Source organism: Platichthys flesus, chromosome 9 (genome assembly GCF_949316205.1).
Source record: "Platichthys flesus chromosome 9, fPlaFle2.1, whole genome shotgun sequence".
NCBI classification, from domain to species: Eukaryota; Metazoa; Chordata; class Actinopteri; order Pleuronectiformes; family Pleuronectidae; genus Platichthys; species Platichthys flesus.
In genome coordinates, this window is record NC_084953.1 from 9,256,504 (window position 1) to 9,267,124 (window position 10,621).

At 42.7% G+C, this 10,621-nt stretch overlaps 2 protein-coding genes across 3 annotated transcripts in view; one reads left to right on the forward strand and one right to left on the reverse strand.

Annotated features, from left to right (window-relative positions):
* camsap2a (calmodulin regulated spectrin-associated protein family, member 2a) overlaps positions 1 to 4,078 on the reverse strand; it is a 45,670-nt gene extending 41,592 nt beyond the window's left edge. The window contains exon 1 of the mRNA XM_062395648.1: positions 3,384 to 4,078. Coding sequence (XP_062251632.1) covers positions 3,384 to 3,504 — 121 coding nt within the window. The 5' untranslated portion in view covers positions 3,505 to 4,078. The remainder of the gene's footprint in view (positions 1 to 3,383) is intronic.
* Positions 4,079 to 4,849: 771 nt separating this feature from the next.
* ddx59 (DEAD (Asp-Glu-Ala-Asp) box polypeptide 59) lies at positions 4,850 to 10,333 on the forward strand. 2 transcript variants are annotated; one of them, XM_062395647.1, is made up of 8 exons: positions 4,850 to 4,979; positions 5,390 to 6,255; positions 6,653 to 6,835; positions 6,956 to 7,045; positions 7,556 to 7,807; positions 8,860 to 9,012; positions 9,668 to 9,796; positions 9,986 to 10,333. In XM_062395647.1, exons 2-8 carry the CDS (start codon positions 5,410 to 5,412, stop codon positions 10,244 to 10,246), a joined length of 1,914 nt encoding a protein of 637 aa, XP_062251631.1. In that variant the 5' UTR covers positions 4,850 to 4,979; positions 5,390 to 5,409; the 3' UTR covers positions 10,247 to 10,333. The 2 variants fall into 2 exon arrangements, with proteins under 2 accessions (XP_062251631.1, XP_062251630.1); XM_062395646.1 differs by lacking the exon at positions 4,850 to 4,979 and having other exon boundaries at positions 4,995 to 6,255.
* The last annotated feature ends 288 nt before the right edge of the window (positions 10,334 to 10,621 follow it).

Consider the following 10,621-nt stretch of genomic DNA (forward strand, 5'->3'; position numbering starts at 1 on the left):
AAACTGAATCACGTGCTTAGACTTGACTATTATCAACAAGGTCATCATAATACGGAGGGACTCGGATTATGAAACAGAAACACAGATGATAACAAAAGGTATTTAGGATATATGCTTTTCCTGAAGGTTAGTTATCTTAATGCAGTTGTTAATTATACCCCTCCCCCCTCATCCTCCACAGGGAGGTCAGAGGTCAGGCTGAGCTACATATCAATAGCCCTGGAGCTGTTAAGCCTGAAACATGCTTCTGCGTTTTCACGGGCCCATAAGCGCAAGAGCCCTTCCGGGTCCCTTACGTGCTTATGTATCCATCCTTACGTGCTGACGGGTGTCGACCCCCTTTTCTAAAATTTATGGCAAAGCTCCGCAAGCTCACTCAGCCCGCAAGGCTGTGATTGGTCTGCTCTACATCCCTTCTGGAGCTGCATTTCCGGTTTCATGCCCCATAATACCGGCAGAAATCACGGAAGATTTAGAAGAACGAATATGGACCAAATAGAAGAGCACTTGGCAGAAGATATCCGATAGTATGATCACTTGTATAACCTGTCACTGACTGGCGGATTTGTCCACCAGAAAAAGGCTACGAGGAGCCGCAGTGGCTATGTAAATAAAAAATCGACGAAGAAGAAAGAAGGCGTCTCTAAGGTCGTCTCGACAAAAAGCATACTCCGCCTAGTGTTCTGGCGCGGAATTGCTTTGTAAGACGCGCAACGGTTGGGGAAGCATGAATGAAAACGAGTCTTGCGCCACAGCGGCGTGAAAAGACGCAGACGCAGTCGCAGAAGCATGTTTCAGGCTTTAGTGTGTCTGCTCCCTGCTCAGAACCGTCAACTTTCATGTTGTTTCATGTTGTTTTTCAACATGCAGGCTTCCTTCTTCAGTTGTTTTGACTTCTACTGCAAAACTGTTTCAAATTCCGAATATTCTAGTTTTGAATTGTTCGACAGAGTAAAACCACAGATGTTTGGAGTGTAATGCCTTGCTCAGGGGCATCTATGAAGGACTTGTACAGGAAATACAGAGAACAACTATGACTTGCTGAGGTTTCACTTCTGGTCACAATGAATTATTTGCTGAGCTCTGCTTATTGAGTGGAGTTGTGTGGTACATTAACAATGTGCTGTTTGATAGTATTTGATGGAGTTTCCCTGCTGTTCCTCTGGCATGTTGCACGCACTTCACTATACTGATGCACTCCTGCATCTGTGTAATGAGGAGGATGCATGTGAAGCATTGAGAGCAGCGTAGGAAGGGATCTGGAGACGAGCCCGCGCTCTCTCTTTTCTCTTGCACTCTCCCTCATCCTCTCTCTGGAGGGGCCGCGTCTCTGGATTCAGCCCATTTCATTTAGTCCTGATTGAAAACACACAGAGGATGTGCAAGAGATTTCATGTTTTACTGCGCTGTTACAGCACAGCGGCAAAGGACATGGGCAGAGTACCATTTTGTTTGAATTGGTGATACAGGCTGAATGGTGACTACAGCGATAGGGATTGCAGCAAATAATAAAATGAATGGAAAAAAACAGTGCCAGAGCACAGAATCTAAATGCCTAATAAACTGACTCTGATTCACCTGAAATATGTTTTTATACTGTCATTTACAGTACATTTACTGTGAAGTCATAGAAAGTATATACGAAAGAGACTCCCTTGCTAAGATCTAATGCTTCATTTCCATCTGCTCTCGAGTGATACATGTAGGAGCTGTTCGCCACATGGACCAACATTCTCTATAAATTAATTGATAATGTTTTTGGAGAAAGTGGGCAAAACATACAAATTCTATTATCACGACTAAGGATGAATAATTCTCTCACAGATCTGCACTGGATGGTTCATAGCTCCAAATTAAAATGTCCAAAACCCAGCATTGTATTGAGCCTGGTAAAGAATCCCTGCTGGATGATGACTGTCGTTCCGTATAGAGAGTCGCCTGCAGCAACAAACCGTGACGCTCTGATTTCCAAACATCCAGCTTTAGACCCAAATCCCTTTCATTTCACGGCATGTGGAGCAAGTCCTCACTCATACCGTGTGGCGTCATTTAAACTCAAACTGCTGATCATTGAGGCTCATTTAACCCAAATTAAAACAACCTCTGTGAGCTACATACCCTGCTGACAAATTATAAAACATCCCACGAGTGATGTTTCTGGACATGCCCACCCTGAAGGTGACATAATTATGGGACAGCTTCAGCGCTACACGGTGAACTCCATTCTCACTTAATAGAACACAACATGTATTGATCACTGGGTTTCGATTACAGCAAATTGTTTTTTCCTTTCCTGCTGGGATGTTAACATTTATTGTCTGTTCAACAGGCAATTCATTTTGGTCCACAAAGCAACGCTGCTCATGAACAACAGAGGAGATGGAAAAACACTGTGGCCCCATGTATAGTCCAAGAGGTCTCTAATGGACATGGGAGTTTAAAGACTGGTGAGTGAAGGATTTCTGACTCTTACATGACGCACAAAACATTTTACAAATATGACCAATAATATGTTAAACCTCTTATTGGACTTAAGTTACTATAGTTACTAAATAACTTTACATTGAAATGTTTTTGATATTGTTTTATTCTCTGTTTCTGCTTATCTCATATGTCACAACACATATAGCTTTTTACAAAGGAATGATTTTGTCTCCTGAGTGAAGGTTGTGGTTTAAAACTCTTCTTCATGAGCAGGGAAGGACAAACACTTGAAAAACAGCAAAACGTTTGATAATTCTGAGGTGGATCAATTATGTAATACACCTTCTCACAGTGTTTCCCAAATGCATAAGAAATGTATTACTACCCAGCCCTCATTGCAAGATTCACTACACACATATGATCCATTTGTTGCACAGGGTCCTGCTGCCATTTGAATGCTGACACACATGGATACTATAAAACAAAACAATAAACATAAATATCCAATATCAATCTCTCTCTCTATTATTCTGCAGGTATCTCTGACTCCAGAGCTGCAGGATCAAGATCTAACACTACTCAACAACTATGTATTATTATTGTTGTTATTATTGTTTTGACTAAATGGTGCTGCTATCATTCAAAGCATCAATACATCTATAAACTGGACTTATTAGTATTCCCATGATAACCAGTCTGACAGAGCTTCAATATGATGGTTACACAACAGTCCCTGTTCTCTCTCTCTCTCTCTCTCTCTCTCTCTCTCTCTCTCTCTCTCTCTCTCTCTCTCTCTCTCTTCTCCCCCTACACCCCCTCTCTCCCACCGTTATCCACCCACCTCTCAGCAAAGTGCTTTCTCATTGATGGGAACTGTTAAGATTTGTGATTAATTCATAAAAACGGAAATGGTATTGAACATCCATGCAGCCTGCAGGTGAAGGGGTCGCGCGCCCTACCTGTGCCGTACGCCCTGGCCACCAGCCACGTGAGGCTGCAGCAGATCTTGGCTCTGGAGAAGTCGTAGTGCTCGAAGGACTTCACCGCCGGGGCCACGAAGCTCCTCTGAACTTCACCCATGTTTCCGACCCGGCTCTGTTCACCGTGACGATCCCGTGAACCCAGCGCCGCGTCAGAGCATCCCACCGCTGGAATCTGGTTTTCTTCGTGGGGAAACAATACGTGGAAGAGATGCGGCGGCTTTACGCACAGTTTCCCTTCACGGGCTCCTCGGGAAAAACGCGTGTGTTCTCCTGTTTGCGTGTTTCAACACGAGTCGCTCTTCATTGTGTCTTTTCTCCCCTCATCCATTCTGCTCCCTGCACCAGAGGAGGACACGGACCGAGCCGGGGGGAGGTTTCCCGGGGCTTCAGCGGAAAAGCTGCATGGACACAGATCCACGTCCATTCTGTGGAGTCTATGGAGTAACGCGCGTCCCGTCCGTCATGTTCCGCGTGTTGTTGTGTTGATACCAGACGTGTTTCCAGTGTGTCTCTCTCCTGGACAAACCCTCGGTGCCGTGTTGCGGTTTTCCTGCCGCACTGAGGCTCCCGCACCTTTTGTTGCGTGCTGCGCATGCGCGGGAGACATCTTCGGTTACTGACGGGAATGTTGGCCCTTTTAGATTTTCTTTAGATTTGTTGGTTTGACCCAATCTAACGTTCCCAACTTGAAAGTGGATATAACTCTAAGATGCTCTTTTTGAAAAATATTGAATTATTTAAATGTTTCTACTCTAAAAGTCCCCCCCCCCCCCCCCCACACACACACACATACACACATACACACACATTCAGTTGTTTTGACTTTAACATCAAACATTTATCAGTTTCTACGATGACAACAAATAAAACATGCTACCATACCATCTCAAAGTTCGGCGAATACACATCGATATAAAGCCTATGCACTGTGCAAGCACAATGGAGTATATTACATCATTAATCTCTATCCAGTTTAAAAACCCTCAAAATAGCAAAAAACTGTCCTTTGACTTAAAATAAATAATTTAGTACATCACTCAGCCCTAGTTCTACTGGACAAACATCTACAGGATTTTAATGGTAATATTTTAACTACTGACTATTGATACATGTTAATGATCTGCACTGCTTTTATCTACCATATGGATTCATCCATTCAGATTACAAGAGCTCTAGCACATATTGATCAGAACAGGTCAGAAGTGCATAGTAATCTGTAACAAGCCTGTCGCAACACTGACAGTACTAATGGAAAAGTTTAAAATGGAAACAAAAAGTGTGGGACAAAAGGAGAACAGCACAGAGGGAATCTCTTCTATTCTATTCACTATATTCACAATATGAAACATTATATGTGATAAAATACCTTGCAATTTAATAAAGTTCAAATGATTAATACGTTTTTGTAAATTAAATCATAACCCTGTTGTAAATCTGTTTTAAAGAGCGCTTTGAGTGAAGCTACACAGAGGTTACTCTGCAAAACCACATATCCCAGAGTGCAAAGCGGTCGTGCGTCATCAGTGTGCGTCAGACAATGTTGTGAACTGTTGGAGGATTTGACGCAGGAAGGTAAGCGTGTGCTTGTGTTTGTGTTTATTTCGTATGGAAACACGCAGCTAGCATGCTAACCGTAGCTCGTGAGGCAGCTGTGGAAGAACTGTGGTTTGAAAATGCGAATTAGACGAAAATGTGGAAACGTTTGACTCGTTTTCAGAAACATGCTGGTGTTTTATTTGTCTTTGTGTGACTGTTATATGGGTAATGTGTAAACCACAGGGAAAAATACTTTTAACCAGTTCTTACGGTGGATTTAATATGCAGATAATATGTCAATTATTATTTCACCTTTGTTTGTGAGCTAATTGTTTAATCTTCCCATTCTGTGTACAATATGCTGACATTTTAATTTCCCACCATTAGGAAAAAATCAAACTAAATCCTTTACGTTAACTTATGGTGTTTGATGTTGTTGTTCACAGGTTAATAATCCCTCAAAACCATGTTTATGCCAAGAGCCCTGAAGGTGAAGAGACCGGCCCAGAGATCAGGACAGACATTGATTAAGAAAAGCAAGATAGAAGAGGACAAGAGGAAAGAAGAGAGGAGTTCACAGGCACCTGTTCATGAGGAGGAGGCATATGAAGATGTGAAAGTACAGGAGGAGACAAATCAAGCTAGTGGAGCCTCTGCAGCTTTGACAGAGAGCTCAGTACATGAAGAGGGACTTAAATCTTCCTCTGGTGAAGAAGAGGAGGAGGAGGAGGAAGAAGAGGAGCCGGTGAAATCATTCAAAAAGAGCCAGAGATGGCCCGAGCCGGGGGAGCCTGTCTGTGTGATGTGTGGTCGCTTTGGGGAGTACATCTGTGACAGCACTGACAACGACGTTTGCAGTCTGGAATGCAAAGCCAAACATCTGCTGCAGATGGGGATGGGCACTGGGGCAGATGTGTTTACCCGTAAGGACGCGGGTGGAGGTGGACAGACTCAACCCCGGACGCCTGCAGGTGAAGGAGGTGCAGTGGGTGAAGGTGAAGCAGGGTATTCCTACAGTGAAGATCGATTCATATCAGGCCTGACGGACGAGCAGGTGCAGCGTATAAAGAAGGAGCTCGGCATTGACACGCAGGGCGATGATGTCAGGAGACCCATCGTGGAGTTCGAGCACTGTGGCTTCCCCGCCACGCTGAGTGGGAACCTCAAGAAGGCGGGCTATGAGGCACCCACGCCGGTCCAGATGCAGATGGTGCCTGTGGGTCTCAGCGGCAGGGACGTGATTGCCAGTGCGGACACGGGCTCAGGGAAGACGGTGGCCTTCCTGCTGCCAGTGGTGGTCAGAGCACTCGAGGTAAACCAGTGCAGCTGAAGAAAGAATGATTCTTTTTCTTAAGTACCTTTGTTGCTTTTCATTCACATAAATACACTTCAGTTAACATTATGAGAGGAGCTATTACTAAGCAAATATTTTCAGCTTTCAATGTTTGCTGCTGATGGTAGGATCAATACTCACATGTTTTTTTATTTAAAGCATATCTTGGCGATTAGATGAACTGTTTTTGAATTTCTGAATTTATTTTATTCATTAACAAACTAATTACAGTCACAGTGATGCATCAAATGGGATTTTTATCAACAAAGATCCATAGATGGTTGAGCCTTACAGAGGTTTGTTGGAATGTCTGTTCATCTACTCTTGTTTGGGCTTGTATTTACATGCTGTAAGGATTCTGTTTGTTTTTTTCTAGAAACCAGCGAGTAGTGTGCAAAGCCCCATGGCTCTGATCCTGACCCCCACCAGAGAACTGGCCATTCAGATAGAGAGGCAGGCCAAGGAGCTGGTGATGTGCATCCCCAACATGAGGACTGCCCTACTGGTGGGCGGCATGCCACTTCCCCAACAGCTCCACCGCCTCAAAGCCAGCATCAAAGTACAAAGCATCCACTATTTTTAAAGTGTTTTTGTCATTATATTCATTACAACATTGTGTCATATATTGATTTGATTATTCAGCTTTTTCATCGTAATTTTCTTCCTCTAATCCCATTAGATTGTCATAGCCACCCCTGGGCGACTCCTTGAGATCTTGAGGCAGAAAGCAGTTTCGCTGGACACAGTGAAGGTGGTGGTTGTTGATGAGGTAAGACAAACACACTGCAGTTCAAATTTTCTGAAAGTTCAGACCGTAAAGTGCTGTGATCATTGAAACAAATGTAGAATTTGGTGTATTTTAGAACAAAGATCCCATAGGGTTGAATGATTGGGCTGCATTTTAGTATCAGTACTTTTTTCCAAAATAAATTGTATCTATCAAAGAGTAATGATATAGCACATTGATGCACTCTACATCCAACATCCAGCTCTTATCATCCTCCAGAAAACCTTCATTTGTGGTGATGCAGCAGCAGTTTTGTTTGATTTTGCAGGAATTAAAATTTGATATGATATTGAGCATAAAATGCCTCTGATTACTAATTTAGACTTGAGTCACATCATATCCTAATAAATACTTTAACATTTAAGATTTCAATAATCTACAATAGGAGTTATGAAAATCTATTAGTTTTCCCCTCCATGCTGTTTAGAAAGTATAGGTCTTTGACTTTGCAGAAAGGGCTTTAACAGTAAGTATTTGCTGTGTGTCCTGTAGGTGGACACCATGTTGAAGATGGGCTTCCAGCAGCAGGTGCTGGAGGTTCTGCAACAAGTCCCAGAAGAGCACCAGACTCTGCTGGCCTCGGCCACTATCCCAAAGGGGACAGAGGAGCTGGCTGCTCGTCTAGTGCGTGACCCAGTGCGTATTGTCATCGGAGAGAAGAACCAGCCCTGTGCCAACGTCAGGCAGATCCTGCTGTGGGTTGAGGAACCCTCCAAGAAGAAGAAGCTGTTTGAGATTCTTAATGTGAGTTGTGACCTCTCTGTTTTAATCACAATTTGGCTTAAAGATTGTTTCTCCTTCCGTTCTGGTCAGCAACTCTGGTCCTCGGTATTAAGATTTTGGGTGGAGTATCACTAAGCCCTACACTTCCACTTCCAAACATTGCTTTATTTTACTGGTCCGCCATTTTTGTAGCTTTTTGTAAAACCAAGTCTAATTGCACACTAGAGAACCATGAAAGTGCTCTGCTCAGGACGAAGACAGAAAGTGGGTTATTTTCATATATTGACTTTATAGTGGCTTTATCACTCAGCTTCACATGCACCAGTACCAGCTCTGTATTTTATTAACTGGCTGTTTAAGGCTGGGAATTCCTTAAGCTCCACAGTCCGGTCTCCCCACTACACCATATTTAGACAGCCATTGCTGCCGCCCTGGCCCCAGTCTGGAGGAAATGGGTGGGCTGTGGGCCATGGCACCACTCCAGGAATCCCAGCAATGACTTGTACCATTAACACTACGCAGCACAGGAAGAGTCTGCTTTACTAAACCCAGTGAAGAAGTGTGCGTTACGGGAGATACGTCATTTGTGTAGATGAAGATTACTCTTTTTATTTCATGACTGCTGTTATTTAATCGAGGACTGTCACTGAACCGTGACACACTGGGTGGGTGCTGCAGGATTCCAGTAGGATCACTGGGCAGTTACTGAATTTGGAAGGGACACCCAGAGAAAACCTAAAAGTGGACACTACCCTGGAATCCCCAAGCAGCTGAAAATGTACTCAAACTAATGTCAGAAAATCAGTGTGTTGCCAAAAATTGGAGCCAAATCAATAGACTAAGAGATGAGAAAAGAATAATGCAGGAAAGTCATAATCATTTATTTAGCCTTTGAAAGCCTATCTCGTCCCAATTAAGTTCAAATAAATGCAATTAAAGCAACACTTAGCAAACATTTTTTACCCTAAAACATCAACTTAAAATTTGTTTAATGTAGAAATATAAAACTGTTGTAAAATGTTTTTTAAAACATCTTCTCCCTTGCTTCTGTGTTTTTCCTCGTGGCTCTGCAGGACAGTAAACTCTACCACCCCCCTGTGGTGGTGTTTGTCAACTGTAAACAGGGGGCCGATCTGCTGTGCGAGGCTGTCACCAAGGTGATGGGTCTCAATACAGTGGCAATCCACTCTGACAAGAGCCAATGGGAACGAAACCGCATCCTCAGGGTGAGTCCGGTGGCTGCCAGAACATGCACAGTCAAGTGGATAAACAGCAGTGCTCCTGTAGCTAAACACAACAGCCAAACTAACCAGTGCTGCTTTTGTCAGTACATTGAATGTGCCTGGATTTAACTATTATGTTAAACTTGAAAGAACTAACAGTGATTTATTCACTCAGCCTACTTTTCTAAAGAAAAAAGGTCAGACAAGCCCTTATTTGAAATCTGCTGTAGAAACAGTAACTCCCAAATAAAACACAGGGATTAGACAAGTCCCATCATGATCCAGGTTTAATTATGGAGCCACACAAAAGCAGATCCAGTTTAAATCATTCAGAAAGTATTCAGAACCGTGAACTTTTTTCACATTTGGTCATGTTGCAGCCTTTTGCTAACATTATTTATCGTCTTTTTTTTCCCCCATCATCTCTCGATGATGCTTTTTAATCATTTGGTGTAGACTGATCAGGGAAAAAGTTATTTAAACAGTTTTGGCACGAGTCTACAACATACAGCCAAGTCAAATTTGAATTCCTTAGAATCAAGTTGCATATTGATGAAAATGTGTTCATTCATTACATTCACAGTCTATGTAGATTTGAATAGTATTGAATGTACTGAAAATGTCTGACTGTGTAATATTTGCTGTGCTGTGTCTCCAGGGTCTTCTGGAAGGAGACTTTGAGGTGGTGATCAGCACAGGAGTGTTGGGCAGAGGACTGGACCTGGTCAACGTCCGACTGGTGGTGAACTTTGACATGTCAAACACAATGGACGAGTATGTCCATCAGGTTAGTAAAGCCTGACGTGAGAAAGATATCATCTTTGCAGCAGCATTACATTTTTTCTTCAATTCTAAATTAATTGATTCAGAACATTGGCTTACAATTCAATCTTTAATTGCATCATTAATGCCTGATGCATAATATGGCAGGCAAACTAACAGTATTCTATTCAAACGTTCCCTTCTTTGCATCCAGGTGGGCAGAGCAGGTCGACTGGGACACAGGGGAACAGCCATTTCTTTTGTCAACAACAACAACAAGCGGCTGTTCCTTGAGGTGGTGAACCGGGTGAAACCCACAGGGTCCCTCCTGCCCCCGCCGCTCCTAAACTCCCCCTACCTCCACGAGCAGCAGAGGAGGGAAAAACATAAGAACAAACTGGAGAGTGAGGACATACTGGTCACTAAGAACAACCTCATAGACATCATCAGGAAACACGACCGGCGCAAGAAGTAGCTGGACAAGCTGCTGTCTATTTATTGAAGAATGGCTAAATGTTTATTTTGTATATTTTCATTTAAAAAATAAATTCATTGATATATATTTTTTGTGGAAAATCAATCATGTGTTGATAATGAAGAGCAATTATTCATCGTAAAGACATCAATCATCCAGCCAATGGACAGTCTTCTATATGTCGAACTTGTAATTTATTGTCTTTTATAAATCCTGCTTGATATCAAAAGACTGCAACTCCATAGTTTCAGGTCAACACTTATGTTGAAAAAAATGGCTGTTTCAATCCCTTGTAAAAAACGTTCGAAAAGATGCAAAAAACAGAGGCCAACAACTGCAAACATTCAACAGGGATGACATAGACAAATTACTTTA

What these genes read in the sequence shown, in the direction of transcription:
- ddx59 (XM_062395647.1), top strand. Translation starts at nt 5,410, where the DNA reads ATGTTTATGCCAAGAGCCCTGAAGGTGAAGAGACCGGCCCAGAGATCA. An exon ending in TGGTGGTCAGAGCACTCGAG is followed by an intron (nt 6,256 to 6,652) that starts GTAAACCAGTGC and finishes GTTTTTTTCTAG; the next exon opens with AAACCAGCGAGTAGTGTGCA. An exon ending in TGGACGAGTATGTCCATCAG is followed by an intron (nt 9,797 to 9,985) that starts GTTAGTAAAGCC and finishes CTTTGCATCCAG; the next exon opens with GTGGGCAGAGCAGGTCGACT.